Raw genomic sequence first — 24,113 nt, 5'->3', positions numbered from 1 at the left:
TCTCTCTTCCTCTCTGTGTAAAATCAATAAAAAAATATATTAAGAAAGGGGTGCATGGAAATTAAATTAATACAAATATTTTTTTCCAAGAGCGAAATACTCACAGCTGTTTCTCCTTTTGAGAGATTTGTTTCTGCAGACTGTCGGATTTACTCTGACATTCTTGTAGATATTTCTTATCTTCCTCTTCAGCTTCCAGTTGCGCCTTCTCTGCTTGCTGCAATCTGGTGTAATTCAAATCAACTTTGGGTAAAACTGAGGCTAGAACTAGGGTGTAAAAGGGTGAAGAAGACAAATAAAAGAAAAATGGGGAAATAGAAACATTTCTAAATGAAAACAAAGTTTGGGGGGAAACTCACAAACTCAAACGTGAAAGAGCCACACAATGTCTAAAAATTGTTTTGTGATTTTTTTCAATATAACATATAATATGCCCAGAATACTATCTTCAAATTTGTTTTATTTCTTGTTTATAATTAACAGTGCAAAGCAATACAGCCTTTACCACTTTTGTAGAGCATAATGAATCAACTGTCAAAGTAGAATAGGTGTGAAAAGCACAGTACTTATGTCTATACTAGGTGAAGAAACCGCATTGTCATATATTATGTTAGGATGTATATACCAGGAATCGAGTGTGCTAACAAGGCCAAGAGCAAAGACCTGCAATTACTTCAAATAATAGTTTAGTTCTCCCCATAGGATCATTACACACTTACTAATTTATGCCAAAGCTGTATGTATATGTGTGTTTGTGTTTTAAGATTTAAAAGAATTTGGTACTAATTGGCAACATTCTATAGAGATTATTTTTTGTTCCTCATCATTGCATTTTAAAAATTGGCTAAAAATGTGATTTCCATTTTTTCTGTTTTTATTTGTAAGGCATTGCTTCTCCCTGTGCTTAGTTCCACTCCCTGACTCCTATGGCCATCTAGGATTTCTTATATGAAACTTCAATATATTTATAAGAAAACATCTCTCAAGTATTCAAGAGACATTAATTCCTTTTAAAGAATCCTAAGAGAAATTTCTATTCAACTAACCAAAAATATTGCCTCTTCTTTTCTTCCTTAAAACCATACCAATGGGGCAACCCTCACATATTTATGAAGTATGAATGCTACTTCTAAGGAAAAGAGAGTAACGTTCAAGTTATCTCTAAATTTAAAATATTAAGGTTGGGGGGGGGGGGGGGGACACAAGTGTTTTCATGTTACAGAAACTAAAAGTAAGTCAGTGTGAGGTAGGCCATGAAGCTGTGCCATCACAGAAGAGTGCTAAAGGGAACTAAAAACTTGAGGGCTCAAGCACAAGATGATGGCCAATCTGGGTTACAAACTATTTTAAACATATTTTAAAATTAGTAAAAGAGCCATCAGGCAAGGAAGGGACCAATAGTGGGGGTGGGGGAGAGGGGGTGGTGAATCTGTGCCAACACATTGTGAAACTAATGATTAACTTATTTTAAACTAATTTTTTATATTTTCCATCAAAAAGTAGCAAAAAAGATAAAGCTGCATTTTAAAATCCTGACCTCCAAAGATTAATACTCAAAATCAGCCCTGTGCACAGGGTCTAAGGGATGAGTTTTGGAAATCCAAGTGCATCCACTCTGCTTTATGGCAGTGTATTAACACAGCAGCTGATCAAGAAGTGTACAAGGTCCCTAACACCCTTTTAGAAGACTTAATAGCATAAATTCTTTTCTATTTAATATATTGTAAAATTGTTGATTCTCTTTTAGTCTATTTAAATACAGTGGTTGGTTTTTAGAAAGATATATCTTTGACCAGCTTGTACTGATCCTGAGTGTCACTGCTGGCACATTTCACCAATGACATTGCAATTGTCCTAGTTTGAGTTAACAAATCATTGTCACTTCATAATGGAATGGACAGAAATCAAAGACAGAAAAAGGTAATAAAGATGTCCAAAATGTAAAAATGGGGATAAAGAAAACAAAAAAGAAAAAAGAAGAAAGAGGATGTCAATAAAAGAATATTCATGTCAATAGAGCATTAATAGTTATGTTTTTCATAAGTAGATTCAAAGAAAGCAATGATAAGACATATGTTGACACCAACATGACAGGTCAATGGAAATACATTACATTTTCCAACAATAAAAGTGAAAAATGCCAATATAAAACAATTAAATTTAAACAAAATTATCTCTTGGGTTGAGTTAAGGAGCCTACCTCAAAGAAAACACAATTCAACTGTCAACTCAGAAAGCTTGATTTCAGGCAGAGAGATGGTGAATGACAAAGGATATGATAACCAGTATGCATGGAAACCAATCAGGAACAACTTCACCATGAATTTTGTTCACTTTACATTTTTTCGAGGTTTCTGGTTGTGTGTTTGTTTTATGTAACGTAATAGATTGTACCACATGAAATTGCTGGTATTAAGCCTTTAAAATATATACATATAAAATGGCAAGTTCAAATGAAATCAGCTTCATATAAAGCAACTTGATTCCACGCAACCAAAACAAAAAAGGCAAAATTCTGCTGGGCTAAAAGAAAAACATGTCCTAACCTAAATTTCCTTAATTTTTTTTTTTTTTTGTGGCAGATGTCAGAGTTGAATAAAAGAAAAGGGGGAGAAAGAAAGGAAGGAAAAAAAAAAACTAAGACTGGAAATGCTGTACCTTTGTTCCAGCTGCCTCATGGCTACAGTAATTTTATTGGTTTTTTCTTCTAGTCGGGCAATTATTTCATTTTTTTCTTGCAAACTATCTTCGGAACCCTATTTAGAAAAACATAAAAACTACAGTGGTTTTGATTTTTAACCCTGAATATTTGTAAGTTTTGTACACTGTTCTGCTATGGGACTGTTACTTTGAAATGAGCAGAGTTAATTTTATAGATTAAAATACTCCTATGACATTAAGCAGTAGTACTACCAGTCTTCATTTAAAATATAGTAAAGGAAAAGGAAACAGCCTTCAATGTTTTTGGAAGAAAACAGAATAAGCTCTTGTTACACTATTTTTCAAATTAAATTGTAAAGAGATTTTGGCAACTAGTCTACTTAACAAAAATGTCAACTTTGTAAGAAAATTCACAATCATTAGAGTAAACCATTTCAATCAAATCTTTCTCAGGATTATACTGTATAAAGAAGTTCACAAAGCTCGGCCTGTATGGTTCAGTGGTTGAGTGTTGACCTATGAACCAAGAGATCAGTTGTTTTTGATTTTTTGTCGGGGCACATGACAGGGTTATGGGCTCAATCTCCAGTGTGATTCTGTCTTCGCTGATGTTTTTTCTCTTTCTCTTTCTCTCTCTGTCTCCCCCCCACACCCCTTCCTTTCTGAATCAATCTACACTAATAAAAGAGAAAGATGCAAATTGACTGTACCTTAACAACACCCACCAGGCAATCAGGGGTGAGTATGCAAATTAACCCAACAAATAGGGCAGGTTGATTTGCATATATAGGTGATGAGCATCCAGGGGAGGGGCTGGATGCTTGCTTTCCGCACCACCCCAGCAGCTCTGGGCCTCTGGGCAGTGAGAGAAGGTGGAAAGGAGGCTATTTGTGAAGTGAATAGAACAAACGCACAGGCCCTGAGCAAAGGCAGTGCCGGCAGCCAGGGTCGAAGGAAGGCCCATTCTTACACAAATCCGTGCATTAGGCCTCTAGTAAAAAAAATGTTTTTTAAAGTTCACAAAAATGCCTTACATATTTGGACCGAGTTTTCCCAAAAGATTTAACCTTCATGCTTTCATGAAGCATGAAAAACAAATTCAGAATTAAAAAACAAATTCAGCCCGGCCCCCAGCTGGCTGGGAGCAGCCCCGTCATGCCCTCCGACCCCGGAGGACCTTCCAGCCAGTTTGCTGCCCACCGTGCCCACTGCCATTAAAGATGGTGTCAGATGAAAAAAATAAAAATAAATAAATAAAAAATTCAGAATTAAAAAACAAATTCAGATAGGTGAAGTTTTCGTTCTCTGATACTTTTTTCATTGCTACATTTCTTAAGCTTCCATTTAGAAATAAAACAAGCCTCATTGCTTTTTATAACCAGTATAGCACAGTTAAAATAGGCTCATCTCTTAAAAACCAAACCTTGTATACAAATATTCATTTTCAATTTATATAACAAGAAATTCCAAGAATTTAAAAACATTCCTTACCTGCATCTTTTGGTACATCTCTATGTTAATTGCTTTAACTTCCTCTAGTTGTTGTCTAAGGCCTATCAAAGTATCTTGTTTCTCATGGATATCTTTCTCCAACAATTTCATGGCAAGTTCGATCTCATGCTTCATACTAACTTGTACAGCCAACTCATTCTCCACATCCTATAATTGCAATATATCCTCAGTTTAGATGCCACTTCAGGATGTCAAAAGTCAGACACACAATAGTTAATGAGACCAAGGAAGAATTTCTATTCAGCCTGGCAAGACGGATCAGTTAGCTGGAGTGTCCTCCTGTGCACCAAAAAGGATTAGGGTTCAATCCTGTCAGGATGCATGTGGGAGGCAACTAATCCAACCTCTCCCACACCAATGTTTCTCTCTCCTCCCTCTCTCCCTCTCTCTGTCTCTGTCTCTCGTCTGTCTCTCCTTTCCTCTCTTTAAAATCAATTTAAAAAAAAAATCCTTGGGTGAGAATTTAAAAATACAAGTTTCTAGCCCTCAGCAGTTTAACTCCTTGGGTGAGGATATAAAAATAGAAGCTTCTAGCCCTCAGCAGTTTAACTCCTTGGGTGAGGATATAAAAATACAGGCTTCTAGCCCTCAGCAGTTTAACTCCTTGGGTGAGGATATAAAAATAGAAGCTTCTAGCCCTCAGCAGTTTAACTCCTTGGCTGAGGATATAAAAATACAAGCTTCTAGCCCTCAGCAGTCCCCGGGTTTGGCTCAGTGGACAGCGCTAACCCCGGGGACGGAAGGGTCTTGGTTCAGTTCTGGTCAAGGGCACATTCCTTGGATGCAGACTTGATCCCTGGCCCTCGTTGGAGCACATGCAGGAGGCAAACAGTCAATGTGTCTCTCTTACATTGATGTTTCTCTCTATCTCTCCCCCTCCACTCCACTCTCTCTAAAAATAAATTTTAAAATATTCTCACCAAAACCAGTCTGGCTCAGTGGATAGAGCGTCTGCCTGCAGACTGAAAGGTCCCAGGTTCGATTCTGGTCAAGGGCATGTACCTTGATTGCGGGCACATTCCCAGTAGTGTGTGTGCAGGAGGCAGCTGGTCAAAGTCTCTCTCTCATTAATGTTTCTATCTCTTTATCTCTCTCCCTTCCTCTCTGTAAAAAATCAATAAAATATATTAAAATAAAATATCCTCGAGTGAGGATTAATAACAAAAGTTTATATTCAATAGGTAAACTACTCCTTTTCACTTATAAGCTCCACTGAAGAGAATAAATCAGGCCCTATAACAACATTCTAAATATTTTCAAATGTTGCCCTGGCTTGGTTGCTCATTTGGTTAGAGTATCATTCTAATACACCAAGGTTGCAGATTCCATCACTGGTTAGGGCACATACAGGAAGCAACCAATGAATGCCTAGATAAAGTGGAACAACAAATTTATGTTTTTCTTTGTCTCTCTCTGCCCTTCTCTCTATAAATAATAAATATTTTGCTAAAATGAAAGAATTTCCAACACTCTGTCAATTATTACTGTTTTACTGGCTCATGAATATTTTTTGCCTCAAAATCTCAGTATTGACTTTCCTTAGACAGAAAAATGAAGTAGGCCATATAAGTGAAAGCCAAGATAACTCAATATTTTTGCTAAAAGAAGTTTACATCAAAAGGAAAAGATGTTTCCTAATATTAAAGACAAATTGCAAAAGGGATGAAGAAGTTGACAATATTCTCTTCTTGTCCTGGGAGGTAGTTATACAAGTATTTACATGCTAACCTATTAAGCTATTCATTTTTTTTTTCTGTAGGTGTTATATTTCTTAATTTAAAAAGGTAACACGTTAATTGTAAATATGATTCCACTAATATTTGAATACGACATTTTATTCTGTTTCCTTTTTGGTAGTGCTAGTCACAATCTATTTATTTCACAAACACAGACAGTAACAATTTAAAAACACTGTTTAAAAAACACAGATACAATGAGAACTTAAAGAATTTAATGGGAGCCGAACAGGTTTGGCTCAGTGGATAGAGCGTCAGCCTGCAGACTGAAAGGTCCCAGGTTCGATTCTGGTCAAGGGCATGTACCTTGGTTGTGGGCACATCCCAGTGGGGGATGTGCAGGAGGCAGCTGATCCATGTTTCTCTCTCATCGATGTTTCTAGCTTTCTATCCCACTCCCTTCTTCTCTGTAAAAAAAAAAATCAATAAAATATATTAAAAAAAAAAAAAAAAAGACGCCAAAACCGGTTTGGCTCAGCGGTAGAGCGTCAGTCTGCGGACTGAAGGGTCCCAGGTTCGATTCCGGTCAAGGGCATGTACATTGGTTGCGGGCACATCTCCGGTGGGGTGTGTGCAAGAGGCAGCTGGTCGATGTTTCTCTCTCATCGATGTTTCTAGCTCTCTATCTCTCTCCTTTCCTCTCTGTAAAAAAATCAATAAAATATATATATATATTTAAAAAAAGGAATTTGAGGGGATTAAGTGAATGAGGGGATTAAGTGAATAAGGCTGAAAGAGATTTTAAGTAGTGCTTGCTTAAAAATAAACAATCACAGTAATGGAACTGTTATTAATGACCTCATGTAACTCTAACGGATCATACCTGTCGCAACTGCGATTCGTCTCGAAGCTGCTTTCTGGCTTCATTGTACATTTCATCCAGCTCCTGCCGAGAATGCTTGTATGTTTGAAGCTCTGTTTCCACATCCACTTTGGTAACCTAGGAAGAAAGCTTTTTATTCTATAATCGCTATTATTAACACAGCACAGAAATATCCAATCTATACCAAAGTCCCAACAAGTAACAATTTCTGACACAAGACAGTCTGTTTGCAATCTGCCTATACTTACCTCTAAGTGCTGCTGTGTTTTCATTAAAATCAACTTATTCTCACTTCGTAATTGATGATTTTCTTCTTGAAGTTTAATGATATTATTCTTTGCTATTGCTAACTAAAAATTATGAAATAGGCAAGAAAAAAATTTAAACAGCTTTATTTATATTTGCTTTACAGGTTATGTTCAAGGCTATCAATAATAGAAAATAAAATGCTAAAGCTAGTAAAAATCTCACAGCTACAAAAAGTTACATAAAAAAATAGGCCCCCATTATCCCAAGATATCAATGAAATAAATTTACTAATTTCTACTATTTCCTTTTGTTAGTCGATATACATTATGTCAATCGAAACATACTATTATCTGGTTTACAATATGTCCTGAATATAAAGTGCCTAAGTAAGCATATAAAGAATTATGTGTTAAACAGCTAAACTGTAAAGACTTGTGTAAAGACAGAAATATCTGTAAGGAAAAAAAGTTTCACTATCATTAAAAATGACATTCATGATAAGCAAATAGGATATTCTGTGAAACATGGCACACTGAGTGAGCAGGGCCAATATGAGTCAGCTCTCATCAGAATTAAACAAGAATGGCTAAGAGGCTTGGCTGACGCCCAGAATAAAAAGAAGGATCCTAGGAAAGGGAAGCAGGGGCTACTCCACAACGTAGGCTCGCAAGTCAATTTCTGAATAATTTATCAGGGATACAACTTGAACTTCATAGTGTGCCTAAGGCCAACAAGAGGCACGAACCAATGAGCAGTCTTTGATGATCCCAAACTATCAAAACAAAGATGCATTCTTAACTGCAGACAAGCAAACAACCACATGTTCCCAGGTTTGAAAAAACTGGGCAAGTTTTAAAAGAAATAATTTTAATTAACATGGAAAATAGCACTAATAGAATAACAGATTTCTTCCTCTATACAAAATAATTCTGAAAATATAAAGTAATACATCTATGGTTTGATAGATATTTTTTCAAGTTATATAAAAATAGTATAAAAAAAGAGCTAAAATTCTGGTTCTTGGACCATCAGATAGCCACTTTGAAAATGCAGAAAACTGGAGCACGTGGGATAAATTTTACACATGAGAGGGCTGAGAAATGGTGAATATGATCATGCTTGAAAAGAAAAGTAATCTGACTTGTGGAACAAGAGGAAGAGTATCATTTTAGCAGGTAATTTAACTATAGGTGAAATATTCTAATGTCCCAGAACTATTTTCTAGTTAGGAAAACAATGAAATGTTTTTCATACATAAGAAATATGCACCATCTAATTTCAGGTCATCCAGATTTAAAATGAGAAGCACAGCTTATTTACAGAAGAGTATGTCTGAGTTTTATCTTTGAAGCTCATTTTTAGAAGTTGAGTATCTCGAAACAATTCAGATTCACCTGAGATATGTGGTTTCTCTCAAACGTCTCAATCACAACTATATTACAAGGACTGCATCATCCTAATGACAATGTGTATGTGCTTCACACACTCATACTGAAAATGAAAAAGCATCACAAATACTAGGACTGTGATGACAATACCTCTTCAATCAGCTTAGTATTTGACTTTTCCAATGAATCAACTCTTGAATGGAGACTGCTGACTGTGCTGCTGAAATTAATGAAGAAAAAACTCATTCAAACTCACTCACGAAGGCAAGAAAAAGTATGTTATTCTGGATTCTCTATGTTAAACGACATTCACCAACTGCCCTGTCTGAATATTTTAGTGTGAGAATTTCATTAAGTCAGAATAACTTGATTTAACTAGAACAATACAGACTGTAGCAAAAGAACCAATATTTCTATTAAAATTTCATTTGATACTGCTCATTATTTTTTGTCTTTTTAGGGTCCCTTTTACCTGTAACTTATACTATTTAGGAATAGAAATTCCACATAAAGATAACTAAATATTATTAAAACTAAATTTAAAATTATTTTTAAAGGATAAACTTTAATGATGCTTATAAACAGTATTCATCAACAGAAACCCCATTCTATTACCTCTCTCCACTTTCATAATAACTTAAAGACCTTCAAAATCACCATTTTTGAGAAATGCAAATATGAGATACCTACTATCAGGTACCCAGTCAGCCTGAAGCTAAGGAAACATTTGTCTTTGAAGGATACAGTAAAAAATCAGGTTCCACTACATGAAAAAACTTATTTATATTCCTGTTTAAATCAATCAAGACTGGGCATTATTATACATTTTACTGAGTCTAATTTTTAAGTCCTGTTTGATTTTACCATTTCAAACTTTCTCTGATACAATGTAATATGCTATATATAATACATTATAGTAGAAATCTACAATAGATTCAAAAAATTTATAACAGCCTCAGAAACAACTATGGGCATTTTAAGCTTAGATGTGAAACAAGAAAAATGTTTTTCTATTTATATTAAACTAGAGCCTAGTGCATGAATTTGGGGGCAGTGTGAAGCATGGCGGTGTCAGTGACATGGCACTGACAGCAGGCAACAAGAGCGGGACCACAGCGGGATGGTGGAGGTGGTGAGCAGGCGGCACCAGGCCAAGGCAGGTGAGGTGCAAGCAGGGACCGATCGCCCCACCAACCGCCCTGCATACGGTGACCAGTGGCCACGGCAGGAGGCAGGGCGCTGCCCAGCTCCCAGATGCTGAGGGAGCCGGGTGGGGGCCTGGCCCATTCGATCCCCCACAGGAGCGATGGTGGAGCAGGTGAGGCAGGTGCCAGGCGGGGCTGTGAGGCTAGGGGCACGAGCTGGCGCTCAATCCCTGCAGGCCATCCTGAGGGACTCCACCCATGCACCAGTTTGTGCACCAGGCTTCTAGTGAAAAAATAATCAAAGCACTTATAAAAACAGTAAATTCTCAATAGTGGCTTTTATTCTCTTTCCCCCCCTTTTTATTAAAGTATTATATGTGTACATTTCTTACCATTGTGTATCTCCCCCTCAAATAGTGACTTTTAGTGAGAGGTAATTCTACTTTTTAAAAATCTGTTTCTATACTTTTGAAATATTCTAAAAGTACCAGAACTATTTTCTAATTAGAAAAACAATGAAATGTTTTTAATATATAAAAACATACAAAAGTATGGCATTAGGATTGTGGTATCTGATTAACACACACATAATTTAATAACTGAGACAGCTCATTTGAACCAAATGGAATAGATTCTACCATAAGTTATTGAGTAAAAACAAAGTACAGAATAACCAAAAAAGTATGCTACCTCATGTGTAAAGAACTGGGGGAAGGTGAGAAGTTTTAAGAAAATATATGCAGGCTCTGGCCAGGTGTTCAGTTTGGTGTCATCCCAATACCCCAAGGCTGCAGTTTCAATCTCCAGTTGGGGCACATACAAGAAGTTTAAATAAGTGGAGTAACAAATCAATGTTTCCTCCCTCTCCCTCTCCCCCCCTCCCCATTCCTCCCTCCCTCCCTCCCTCCCTCCCTCCCTCTCTCTCTCTCTCCCTTCCTCCCCCCAAATCCTCACCCTTCCTCTCTAAAATCATTTTTTAAAATATATTTTATTGATTTTTTACAGAGAGGAAGAGAGAGAGAGTTAGAAACATCGATGAGAGATTTTCTCTGTCTTCTCAACCCCTTCTCAAACATGTGAAGAGGGAATAGGGTTAAGCTGCCCTGCAAAGAGGGGGACCCTAAGACAATAGCCATAAATGCACTAAGTATTCCAAGTTTCCATAACACTTACTTCAGTTGTCTATTTAATTCTTCAACATAATTCTTCTGGTCTAATATGGCAGCAATTTGAACATTCCTAGAGGGGAGAAAAGTAGTTTTGTGCTCAATGGAGAGGTGTTTATTGGATGCCAAAAATAATGTCTATATCATCTAAAATTGTTGTAAAGTCATAATGGTAAAACATTATTTTGCCTTTAAAGTAAAATTCAAGAAACTTCAAAATTATGTAGCAGTAAACTGTGTACTAAATAACTATAATCTTTATTAAATAAACTACTTACTAACACTAGATTTAACAGTACCATTAGTATATTTTTAAAATTTTTGCATCAGTATGATTTATTTTTTATTGAAATATATTGACATATAACAGTGTAAATTTAAGGCATACAACAGGTTCGATACATTTACATATTATAACTGCCATAGCAATTATTAGCACCTCTATTATATTACATAATTATCCTTCCTTTTCAGTAGTTGGAAAACTGAATAAACAATTACTATTTATTATTATTACAATGTACAAATAAATAAAACAATTTAAACAAACACACACAATTAGCTCTTGAAATAAACCAGCATATGTAAGCTTGTGAGTAAGCTTTCATCCCTTTTATCACAAAACATAACTATTAAAATGGGTCTATTAACTATTAACGTGTAAAACAGAAGTTACACATCATTCTAAAGCCTCCTTCCAAGTGGTCTTTGCTTTATAAAGATGGGAGTGAAAACTAAACAAAGCAAGAAATCCACACAAATAAAGGAAATAAAAACCACATGGTAAATAGATGAACCTCATACTGATTTATAAAGAGCCACATAAAAAATACATGTGAAGTAACGTATGGAAATCGTACCTTTCTTTATTTCCAATATCATCTTCATTCTTTAAATACATGGAAAAATCAATCACTCCAACCTGAATTTATAAATAAAGTTATTTAAAGGGGAGAAATATCAGATGGATCCATAACATACAAATAAATTTCATTCTTAATTTTCCTTTACTGTTTAACAGCACTGTTTGCAACTGACGGAGTAAGACCTGGCTGAGAGAGGAGCCGTGCAAACTGCAAACACTGCATTTGGTGCTAGTCACTTTACTTACTTGTGAGTCTAAATCCTCTCCCTTCACACACAGATTAGCATCTATCACATTCAGGCCAACCAGCAGCCCAACAATTACTGTTCCTTCTTCTTCCATCATCAGTGCGTGATATTCATAGAATTCACTGTGAAAATTAAAATAATAAAAAAATGATTCTCTCGCATTATTGATGTTTCTATCTCTCCCCCTTCCTCTCTGAAATCAATAAAAATATTTTTTTATAACTAATATTTGACGAAGTATATTCAGAGAACTAGTTATCACTGTCTCATGCTTCCCTCAAGAAGTCCAATGTAGCCCTGGCTGGTGTGGCTCACTTGGTTGGAGCATCATCCATGCTCTGTACCAAAAGGGAGCAGGTTCGATTCCTGACTGCAGGTTTGATCCCTGGTTGGGGCACTTGGGAAAGACAACCAATCAATGTCTGTCTGTCTGTCTGTCTCTCTCCCCTGACCCCATTCTAAAATCAATTTTTTAAAATATTTTTTTTAAATCCCATGTATAGTATAATATTTAATCACTTCAGAATATTATTGAGAAATTGCAGGTGCTTAAAATATAGTCATCCTCATTTACAAAATGGGTAAACGAAGAGGAACTGGAGTCACAAGTAAAACAAAAATGACAAATTCTCCAGAACATCAGACAGGCACTCTAGAAGAACAAGGGAGAAGTGAGGGGTACCATGGGCCCCACTCCCTTTAAGAACTCATTGTCTTACTCTGAAAGTCTGTCCTAAGCACTTGGCTTTCAATTTAAACTCACAGTTTAAAGAAAGCCCACAATACAGTTGAAGCAGTAGTTGGATATTCAAGATCTAAAAAAAGACCCCTTGAATTAAAGCCCCAAACTTCACATATATTTTTATTCATAAAATTAACTAATTTAGAAAAAATATGTGTATTAGACTTTAAAAAAGGAAACTGACTGAGAAATATAAAATATAAATTTTTTCCTTATCATTTTTTTAGGGTAGTTCCTAATCAATGTTACACTTCCTCCATGATTTTCTCACTCATTTCGCACCTCCCTTTGTTTTATGCCATCTTATCGTATTTTACGAGTCCTTTTTCACATCTTTAATGATTTTGGGGAGACAGAATGTCAATGAAATAAAAAATGAAAGTGAACATGATGTAATGGTACTAACCTCAAGAGATCCCTTTGAATAATTAAGCAACGAAGGTAATCGGCCATTTTTTTCTGCATGAGGGCTAGACGAAGCCATGCTCGTGCCCGACCCAGGGGGGTCCTGAAAAGTAAACCAACGGGTAAGAAAGCAGTCCCAGCCCAAGAGCACAAACCACACGTCCTACCTCTGCCGAGGTACAATTTTTAAAAAGGCAATTTATCATAGTTTTGTCTTTGTTTCTATAGTTTTAACTAGTTTCTTTGAGCATGCAAACCAATCCCTGTGCGCTATTTAAATCTCTTAAGGTAAGTTTGCACCTGCAGGACATCTAGGAACCGTTTAAAGCACATGTGTCAAACACAAGGCCCGCGGGCCAAATCCGTCCCGCCAGGCCTTGCAATGTGGCCCGCACCGCGCTGTCATCACTGCACTCCGTTGCGTTTCCATCACAATGACAGTTTATGACTGTTCAGTAAACTATTCGGCTCGCGATTTAGGCTGGATTTTAGATTTTGGCCCCTTCTCTGATTGAGTTCGACACCCCTAGTTTAAAGCCTTGAGAGAGGAGATCCAAGATGGCTGCGCCCAGGTGAACACCTAGCTGCAGCCGCACACAACAATTTCAATAAAATACAACTAAAATATAAAACGGACATTGCCCAGAATTACAGGAAGGTTGACTGACTGGAAATTCTACAGCAAGAAGCAAGGAGAAAACCAGAAGGAGGCGCGGAGGAGCTGGAAAAGCCCAAGGTACGGAGAAGCAGCGCGCAGAGAGGACGGAGCCGAAGAGGAGGGGGAGGCGCAGTGCCTGGCGGGCGTTCCCTAGCAGAAAGGAGATAAAACTCCGACTGTGCTGGGCCCCGGACTGCTCTGAACCCCAGTTCTAGGCCAGACCCCGGGGACTCAGGCTCAGCCATAGGGAGCCGGACTGTAAGGCGGAACCCCGGGGAAGCGGCGAAAGGAGGTCCCGGAGGCGCGCACACTGCGCGCAGAGAAGGGACGGTCGGCTGTGCCGCGGGATTGCCCTGATGGGAAGGAGACTGGGGCTCCAGACTGCTCTGAACGCCACCTCCAACTCCACTTCCAACTGAACTGAACCCCAATACCGGGCTCATTGTGGGAGAGCATAGACAGTTTGGAAGCGGGCGAAAATCGAGGGCACCTTTCTCTGAGGTGCCAGCAGCGAGCACTGAAGGACCCGCATAGGGCGGGGCTGACGGAAGCCAAAGCTGCAGGCTCCACCCTGAAACCCCGTCCCATCTGTAACTGCAAAATGCGAAAACAAAAAAGATCACAAACGAAAGAAATGGAGGACAAAAAGCGTCTGGATATAGAGTTCAAATCTACGCTTATAAGGTTTTTCAAGAATTTCCTAGAAAAGATGGATAAGACCTATGAGGACATGAAAAGAGATCAACTAGAATTAATAAGGAGTCAACAAGAAATGATAAGGGATCAACAAGAAATGATAAGGGATCAACAAGAAATAAAGAATACATTGTCTGACATAAAAAATATTTTACCGAGTCCTAAAAACAGAAGGGAAGATCGCAAGAATCAAGTCAAAGATTTGGAACATAAAGAGCCAGAAGACACTCCTCCACAGAAGCTAGAAGGCAAGAGAATCCAGAAAATTGAAGATAATGTAAGAAACCTCTGGGACAACTTCAAGCGAACCAACATCAGAATTATGGGGGTCCCAGAAGATGAGAAAGAGCAAGATGTGGAAAACATACTGAAAGAAATAGTGACAGAAAACTTCCCCCACCTAGTGAAAGAATTAGACTTACAAGTCCAGGAAGCGCACAGAACTCCAAGCAAAAGGAACCCAAAGAGGACCACACCGAGACACATCATTATTAAAATTCCAAGAGCAAAAGACAAAGAGAGAATATTAAAAGAAGCAAGAGCAAAGAAGGTAGTAACCTATAAAGGAGCACCTATACGATTGTCAGCTGACTTCTCAACAGAAACCATGCAGGCCAGAAGGGAATGGCAAGGTGATGAATAGCAAGAACCTACAGCCAAAAATAATCTACCCAGCAAAGCTATCACTCAGAATCGAAAGCCAGATAAAGAGCTTCACTAATAAAAAAAAGCTAAAGGAGTTCATCACCGCCAAACCAGAATTATATGAATTGCTGAAGGGGGTTCTTTCAGAAGAGAAAGTAAACAAAGATAAAAATTATGAAGAACAAATATGTAACTATCAACAAGTGAATCTAAAAACCAAGGAAATTAAAAAAATCTGATGAACAATATTAACTGTTGAATATAATAGAATCAGGGGTTATGGAAGGGGAGTGAACTGATGATTCATGGGGAAAAGGGGAGAGGGGGATGTGGGAAGAGACTGAACATAAACTGTGCACCTATGGATGAGGACAATGGGGGGTGGGGAAAGGGCAGAGGGTGGGGTGGGAACCTATTGGAGGAGAGCAATGGTAGGGGGGGGGGAAGGGAACATTTGTAATAATATGAACAATAAAAACTTATTAAAAAAAATAAAATAAAATAAAAAAAATAAAGCCTTGAGAGAAATGACTCTAAAAAGTGAGACTATTTCTACAAGAAATGCTTTGTCAGATGGGTTTAGCCTTCCATAAAATGATTATGCAAAATACATCAATAGGGCAGTACAATGCCTTCAAACAATAATTAATACTATATCCAAATGTAAAATATCATAACAGCTCTGACTGGTATGACTCCAATGCACCAAGAAGTCACTGGTTCAATTCCGTGTCAGGGTATATGCTCGGGGTTGCAGGCTTGATCTCCAGTGGGGGTGTGCAGGAGACAGCCCATCTATGTTTCTCTTTCTCATCAATCTTTTTCTCTCTCTTCCCCTCTCTCCTTTCCCCTTCCTCCTCCTAAAATCAATAAAAACATCTTTTTTTAAAAAAAGCATAACAAAGCTAAGGTGCCACACTAGTAATTAGAGAGAAAAAACCAGGCTTCTTCATTTTTCAAATGTTTCTTTTATTCAATTGTCCTTAAATATTAAATCTCAGACCTCTCTTATCCAAGTCCTATCATTTATAAAGATTAAGAAGCAGCCCTAGCCAGTCTGGCTCAGCAGACAGAAGGGAACCAGCTTATGCTCCAGTCAGGGGCACACGCCCGAGGAGTGGGCTCGATCCCCAGGAGGGGGTGTGCAGGAGGCAGCCAATCAATGATTCACTCTCATCACTGATGTTTCTATATTTCTCTCCCTCTCCCTTCCTCTCTGAGATCAATACAAATATATTAAGGGGGGGGGGGAGGGAGAAAAAAAAACATCAAGGGTCACTATGCTGTACACCTGAAACTAATCATGACAAGTGTAAGACCTTTGCCTTAATACTTTATGACTATAAAAACTTCAACACTCTGCCAAGACCGGTTTGGCTCAGTGAATAGAGCGTCGGCCTGCGGACTGAAAGGTCCCAGGTTCGATTCCGGTCACGGGCATGTACTTTGGTTGCAGGCACATCCCCAGAGGGTGTGTGCAAGAGGCAGCTATCGATGATTCTCTCTCATTGATGTTTCTAACTCTCTATCCCTCTCTCTTCCTCTCTGTAAAAAATCAATAAAATACATATGTTTTTAAAATTTCAACACTCTTGATTTATTAGCTAGAATATTCAGCTTTTAGGACATTTCATATACATTTGTCCAGTGAAACAGGCAGGGGGCCCCATAAGTCCTAATTTCTGAGAAAGAAAGTAATTTGTACATGTCTTATCCATAATAATAAAAGCATAATATGCTAATGAGACCAGAGGTCCTTCCGGACAACCTTCCGGACAACGCCACAGCAGCTGGGGCAGAGGCAGCTGCCACCGTGGCAGGGGCCGAGCCCTTTGCATGAATTTCATGCATCAGGCCTCAAATGGCTTATCTGAGAACTCAAAACCTCCTGAGCCTTTGCTTGGATTTAACCTAATCAGTCTCCAACAGTTACTGTTACTGACTGACTGCCTATTACTGCAAAATAGTTTAACATTCAGGAAACAGAAACGCATAATTGATACATCGTACCTTAAAAGGACTTGCAACTTCCTGCATTACAATGCTGAATTAAAATTCTATATCATAAAAAAGTAATATGCAAATTGACCAGACAGAACAATCAGTCGCTGTGACGTGCACTGACCACCAGGGGGCAGACGTACAATGCAGGAGCTACCCCCAGCCTGCAGGGACTGTATCTGTACACAAATTCTATGCACTGGGCCTCTAGTGGGTGATATAATAAGGAATGACCATAGTGATAAGAGTATTTTAAAAAGCAGTAAATTCTTACTGACAGGACTAATAAAAACCATAAAAGAAATGAAATCTAAGATAACCCATAAAGATTGAACAGAATTTATTAGGAGAGAATGGAAGAAAGCTATTTAAGGCTGAGAGAAGACAAATTAGAATGTAAGGGACTTTTACGGAACAGTAAGTATACTTCTGTGGCTCTGGCTAGTTTGGCTCAGTGGACAGAGTGTCAGCCTGCGGACTGAAGGGTCCAGGTTCGATTCTAGTCAGGGGCACATGCCCGGGTTGCGGGGCTTGGTCCCCCATGGGGGGAATGCAGGAGGCAGCCAACCGGTGATTCTCTCTCATCATTAATGTTTCTACCTCTCTCTTTCCCTCTCCCTCTCTGTGAAATCAATAAAAATATTAAAATACACACACACACACACACACTTCTGTGGTTAGAAATGAACACGTAATAAGATTACTTACTTAAGACCAGGTAAATCCCGGACACTGGCCCCTATTTCTTCTGCTTCTGGGTATAGCTTCTCCACCAGTTCCAAAGGACCCCAGATAGTTTTATTATAACTCAAAAATGATTTTCTTACTGAAAAAAAGAAATATGATGAATATGACTTCAACATATGTATATAACTGTGTGAACTTCCTTTTATTGTTTAAGTATATATATATATATATTTTTTTTTAATATATTTTATTGATTTTACACAGAGAGGAATTGAGAGGGACAGAGAGTTAGAAACGTCGATGAGAGAGAAACATCGACCAGCTTGACCAGAATCAAACCCGGGACCTTTCAGTCCATAGGCCGACGCTCTATCCACTGAGCCAAACTGGTCCCAGCTATTTTTTAAAATATATTTTTATTGATTTCAGAGAGGAAGGGAGAGGGAGAGAGAGAGAGAAACATCAATGATGAGCGAGAATCATTGTTTGGCTGCCTCCTGCATGCCCCCCACGGGGCATATGCCCTGACCGAGAATTGAACCGCAACCTCTTGGTTCCTGGGTGAAGCTCAACTGTCGAGCTACACCGGCTGGGAACGAGCTTCCTTTTAAATATTTACTAGCAACATATCTAACAAGATACAATTATTCAGAGGCCTTTCCTTTTATCCCCACACAGCCGTGCGGATCAAGAAGAGCCAGTTAACCAGGATCCTGAAATCTGTCCTTATCAGAAATATGCAGGCAATTAGTTAAAAAAAAAAATACCATAATAAGGGCACGTTCTTTATCAGTGCCAAAATAAAGGTTGATCTTTATCAGTTTATTAAGTAAACCAAGGACAAATAAAAAGTCACTTTACTTTTAAACAAAAGTGGCTTTACTTTTTCTTTCTTCTTCTTCTGAGATTTGGGTAAAACCATGAAATCACTATCCATTTCTTTCTCAAGACTGCCCAGCTCTCCTGCAGATCCCATGTGCCTATAATATGCACCAGCCGTGGACAATCACCAAGATAAGCAACTTTTCCTTGGGGGAGAAAAATCGGCCCAAAGTAGTTTTAAAATGATTCCCACTTCGATTCCGGTCAAGGGCATGTACCTTGGTTGCGGGCACATCCCCAGTAGGGGGTGTGTAAGAGGCAGCTGATCGATGACTCTCTCTCATCGATGTTTCTAACTCTCTATCCCTCTCTCTTCCTCTCTGTAAAAAATCAATAAAATATATTTTTTTAAAATAATAAAATAAAATGATTCCCTAATATAAGTCTATGATTGCTAGGGCATGCCTCCTATTATTCTTTGAAATAAAGGAAAATAAATTCAGAAAAGAGTTTAATTTTAGAGAGAGGAAGAGAGAGGGAGATAGAAACATCAATGATGAGAATCACTGACCCGCTGCCCCCTGCACCCTCCTGGAGATAATGCCCATAACCCAGGTACATGCCCTTGACCAGAATGAAATGTGGGACCCTTCAGTCTCTAGGCCAACCCTCTATCCACTGAGCCAAACCAGCTAAGACGCTCATTTATTTTTTAAAGTAAGATTTATTGATTTTAGAGAGTGGAGAAGAGATGGGAGGTGGAGGGGAAAAGGGAGGGAAGGGAGGGAGGGGGGGAGGAAGAGAGAGAGAATAATGCCTCCTGCATGCCCCCTGCTGGGGTTCAAGCCCCAGCAACCTGGATACCCTGACATGTGTCCTGATTGGAAATCGAACCAGGGACCTCTAGGTATACGGGTTGATGCTCAAACATTGAGTCACAGTGGCTGAGCTACTCATTTCTTTACTACGTCCTTTATTTGTGCTTTGTTACTTTTCTAGTTTCTTTAGGTATAAGGTATATTTTTAAACTGAGATTTACTTATTAGCTTTGCCTACAGAGCTATAAATTTTTTAGAACTGCTTTGGCTGTGTCCTCTAGATATGGGGTCCTTGCCTTTTCATTTTCATTTGCCTTAAGGTACCTTTTAATTTCTTCCCTTGTTCTCTTCGTTAACCCTTCTTTGTTTAGCCTTCATGTGTTCGTGGTTTTCAGGGTTTTTTCTTGTTGCTGATTTCTACTTTTATCTCATTGTCATTTGTGAACATTCTTTTTTTTTTTTTTAATATATTTTATTGATTTTTTTCACAGAGAGGAAGAGAGAGGGATAGAGAGTGAGAAACATCAATGAGAGAGAAACATCGATCAGCTGCCTCCTGCACATTCCCTACTGGGGATGTGCCCGAAACCAAGGTACATGCCCTTGACCGGAATCGAACCCGGGACCTTTCAATCCGCAGGCCAACGCTCTATCCACTGAGCCAAACCGGTTTTGGCCATTTGTGAACATTCTTAATATGACTTCAAATACCAAATCATTATGTTGTATACCTGAGATTAATATAATGTTACTTGTCAATTTTATCTCAATAAAAATAAATTTTAAAAATTTTTAAAGAAAAAGAAATGAGTACAATAATAATATCACAGGGTTTCTCAAATTTTGGTGCCAAGACTCCTCAGTTTATTAAAACCATGTTTAGATAAATATCCTCTTCTGCTTTTTAAATTAACCCACACTTTCATGCACCATAGTCAGAACTCCTAAGCCATCCTAACCTACTTAGGCTCCAAGTACAAACAAAAAACCAAGCTTCTTTTCCTTTATAATAGTCACCTTAATATAACTTATATAGCCCTCTACACAGATGCTGATAATATGAGTTAAAAACCTAAACTGCCAACCACTGTTATTAGAAGTGCGGGAAGCCACCGCTTGCCAATATTGTCAATGCACCAACGAGCTCAGAAGGCCTACGGACCTGGGGCTTTAGCAGGGCTGATAAGCACCTCATCTGTAGAGATAGTGGTGGCTTGAGGCAATTTCCTAACCTGATAATCCTCTTACTATTTACCAAGCTTTAGATATCCCTGTATCATTGCTAAAGGGCAAATGTGTAGTCCCGTAAGAAAACGGCAGGTCGGGCCAGAAGTAGGTGTGTGTTCAGAAAGAGGCTCCACCTGGCCCCCAATGCCTTCTAAACCCCTATTTCTAGCACAGTATTTGCATTTGTGTGTTGGCCCCTCCTTCAGGTCCTGAACCCTGCCACAAAGGCTGTGGCAAATTAGTAGTTATTTTAGGTAAAAGAAGAGTTACTACACAACATATGTAAAATAACTAAATATAATACAAATATTTTACACACATTATTCAATATGAAATGTATAGAATAATATTCACTATTATTACTGTTTTCAGGGAGTACTCATATTTCTACAACAATCCAATCCAGAAGACATGCTCCCATGCACTAAGGAGGTTTAGATTTCAACCAACTATTTTATTTTATATATTTTTTATTGATTTCAGAGAGGAAAGGAGAGGGAGAGTTAGAAACATCAATGAGCAAAGAGAAGCTTTAATCAGCCGTCTCCTGCAAGCCCCCCATAGGGATCAAGCACACAGCCTGGGCATGTGCCCTGACTGGGAATTGAACCGTGACCTCCTGGTTCACAGGTCGATGCTCAACCACTGGGCCATGCCAGCAGGGCTCAACAATCAACTATTTCTATGTATTTGTTCAATGGGGCTCAAACTAATTAGAATTCATATCGGAATCACCAAATTTAATGGCTTTTAAATAATTACATAAATGTCCTAGTAGATGGAAACCAACTCAGGGTATGTTGAAAATTTTAAAAATTAAATATCATTTTCTAAGACCACCCATTTCAAAACAAAACAGTAGGACATTTTCTCCCAAAACCAACCCACCAAGTATTTTAAAATATAAAGTAACAGTTATTATGGCCTCAAACCACCACATTTCTAAGGATGTTTAAGATTGGGGTGGGGGAGGGGGGGATGATCTTAAAGTGAATTAATTTTAAAAATGATACCTTTAAGACCGTGTTTCAGACAATGTTCCATAACAACAAAGAACTGCTGCAAGGGGGGGTAGTCAGAATCCAAAGTGCGGCCGAAGCTGAGAGCAGATTCAATGAGTCCTTTGATACTCAGTTTAGCCATGTTTAACAAGTTTGCTCTCTCTACAGCTGTGGGGTCTTTTGTAGCTGAAAGCACAAGAAAGGAGTCCAACTTCATTCGCAAGACATGACATTGAACAATATACCAGTACAAACCCTTTCCTTCCCCTCTAAAACCAACAGTTGGCTTGCATTTCCTCGTCCGACAAATTACTTTTCCTAACTAATCTACAACTTCTCTTTACGTCTCTCACATCCACTATAGAACTCTATCATGCCCACCCCCAAGTTCATGAATTCTCCCCACGATCCTGCAAACCGGCTGGTCCCTGGCATTGGTTCTACTTTTATGGAACCCCTTTCCAGGGAGAAGGAGGTTTTTTGGGGTGTGTGTGTTTTTTCATGAATTTCTGTAGAGACAAGTTTAGACGAATAGACAACATGTTTAAGGGTCTCATGCAAAAGGTGGCTAGCAAGAACCATCCAAAAATGAATTCCAAGGCAAAAATATACAATGATATTGGCCACAAAATAAAAGGTAGTTAAAATTCTAAGATTCCAGTCTTACGCGTAACATCATGACAAGTAAAAACACACTGACAAAATAAGCGGGTACAGGGGAAGCCATTCAATGTCCACTCATTTTAACTATCTTGTTTTTTCATCTCAACTCTCGGCCTATGTTGCATGACTACTCCCTGTGACCAGAGGAAATAAAAACAGGGTCCAACTTCACAGGAAGGTTCTTCCACGCAGCTGATTCAGGTGAAGAACAAGTTTAACAGATACATTTCAAACAACCCATCTCAATGGACTTTTTTTTTAATATATATATTTTTATTGATTTTTTACAGAGAGGAAGGGAGAGAGAGAGACCTAGAAACGTCGATGAGAGAGAAACACCGACCAGCTGCCTCTTGCACACCCTCCACCGCGGATGTGCCCGCAAGCAAGGTTCGATTCCTTGACAGATTCCTTGACCGGAATCGAACCTGGGACCTTTCAGTCCGCAGGCCGACGCTCTACCACTGAGCCAAACCGGTTTCAGCCAATGGACATTTTTAGTTGACAAAAAGATATCTTTTCTTTCCCGCAAACTGTATTCGCAGTTTGCTCAGACATTCAGATGCTACCCCATACTCCCATCACTGCTGTATACCTTAAATTAACATAATGGGCAGGAGTACCGTCAGCACACACAGATGACAAGACGAGGTGCAGAAAAACAAAGCACTTAGTAAAGGTTCCATCCTCTAACAAGTTCCCTGCCCCAAGTGCCTGCTTTTCCTCCCTGAACAAGAAGTCCGGGGTCCCAGGGACCCACCATCCCGGCTCTGACCTCAGGCGGCCCTTGTTGGGCACGAAACGCAAACAGCCACACCTGCTCCGATCCCGCGCGCGGGTGGGAAATTTCCACCGTCATTTCTTCAGTGGGCTCAGCGCTGGGACTCCGTCTGGGTGTTTCATAATCTATGGAAATTCTCCATTTTCCTGAACAGCCCGCTGCGGCGAGCGGACAAAGGGCGCCTCCGCCGCTGCGGGAGGCAGGTCGGTGCAGAGAGGAGCGGTCCCCCCGGGCCGCGCCCCAACCCGGCTCGCGGACGTGGCCCCCAGGCCGCGCTCAGGGCCGGTCCCCGCATCCGGCCGGGGCCTGGAGCCCCCGCCCCGCCTCCCCATCTCCCCGCACAAGGCTGTCCAAAGGCTCCGGGGGCCCAGGACCCCCGCGAAGGGGTCACACAGGCACTGCGGCCGCCGCTGTCTCCCCCTCCCACTCTCCCACCCCGGCCAAACCTGAGCCCCGCCATCCCTCCGCCACCCCAAACCCGGGGGTCTTCGCTCGACCCCAACGATCCCCCGACCCGGCCGCGGCACCCGCAGGCCCTGTCCACGCGCACCAGCGCGGGGACCGGAGGACCCGGGCAGCCGCGCGTTGCCATGCTGACCCCGGGCGCCCCCGAGTCCCCGGCTGCCCCCGCCCGGGCCCGGCTCCGGCCCCCGCTCCGACCCGGAGCCTCGGCGCCCACCACCTCCAGTCCCCCCGGCCGGGCGCGGCCTCCAGCCCAGGACACGGGACCCAGGGCCGCTCCCCTTACCCATGGCGGCGGCGGCGGCGGCGGCGGCGCGCTCCCGGGCGGGGACTGCCGGGGCCCCCGCGGCTCCCTTCGGACGCGCGGCGGCCGCCACGGCGTCAGCACCCGGCCTGGCGGCCCACAGCGCTCCCGGCGGCCGGAGGGCGCGCGCCTGCGGCCGCAGCGGAAAAGCCGCCTGCGCGGACCCCCGGCCCAGCGGCGCCGGAAGCGGGAGACCGGGCGCGGAGGGCCGGGGTTGGGAGCCGGAAGCGGGAGACGGGCGCCGAGGGCCGGGGTCTGGGAGCCGGAAGCGGGAGACGGGCGCCGAGGGCCGGGGTCTGGGAGCCGGAAGCGGGAGACGGGGAGCGGAGGGCCGGGGTCTGGGCGCCGGAGGGCGGCTCCCGGTCGCGCCGCGGGAGGGCGTCCCCGGGGAGGCGGCGCGTGCGCGCT

General features: G+C 40.5%; 1 protein-coding gene across 5 annotated transcripts in view; it reads right to left on the bottom strand.

The window, feature by feature from the left end:
- RUFY2 (RUN and FYVE domain containing 2) overlaps window positions 1–24,113 on the bottom strand; it is a 33,106-nt gene extending 8,993 nt beyond the window's left edge. Inside the window, exons 1-13 of one of the 5 annotated variants that reach the window (XM_036438309.2) lie at window positions 23,688–24,097; window positions 21,508–21,681; window positions 17,649–17,766; window positions 12,942–13,043; window positions 11,792–11,915; window positions 11,541–11,602; window positions 10,688–10,753; window positions 8,520–8,589; window positions 6,981–7,082; window positions 6,733–6,849; window positions 4,153–4,320; window positions 2,659–2,756; window positions 105–224 (exon numbers count right to left, since the gene is read on the bottom strand). In XM_036438309.2, coding sequence (XP_036294202.1) covers window positions 105–224; window positions 2,659–2,756; window positions 4,153–4,320; window positions 6,733–6,849; window positions 6,981–7,082; window positions 8,520–8,589; window positions 10,688–10,753; window positions 11,541–11,602; window positions 11,792–11,915; window positions 12,942–13,043; window positions 17,649–17,766; window positions 21,508–21,681; window positions 23,688–23,691 — 1,325 coding nt within the window. In that variant the 5' untranslated portion in view covers window positions 23,692–24,097. Of the gene's footprint in view, window positions 1–104; window positions 268–440; window positions 1,882–2,658; window positions 2,757–4,152; window positions 4,321–6,732; window positions 6,850–6,980; window positions 7,083–8,519; window positions 8,590–10,687; window positions 10,754–11,540; window positions 11,603–11,791; window positions 11,916–12,941; window positions 13,044–17,648; window positions 17,767–21,507; window positions 21,728–23,687 lie in introns of those variants that run through there. The other 4 variants (XM_036438312.2, XM_036438311.2, XM_036438307.1 and 1 more) reach the window with 4 other exon arrangements.

Source organism: Pipistrellus kuhlii, unplaced genomic scaffold (genome assembly GCF_014108245.1).
Source record: "Pipistrellus kuhlii isolate mPipKuh1 unplaced genomic scaffold, mPipKuh1.p scaffold_m20_p_15, whole genome shotgun sequence".
In the NCBI taxonomy this organism is placed as follows: domain Eukaryota; kingdom Metazoa; phylum Chordata; class Mammalia; order Chiroptera; family Vespertilionidae; genus Pipistrellus; species Pipistrellus kuhlii.
Note: the sequence above shows the minus strand (reverse complement) of the source record. Positions and strands in the feature narration are given on the sequence as shown.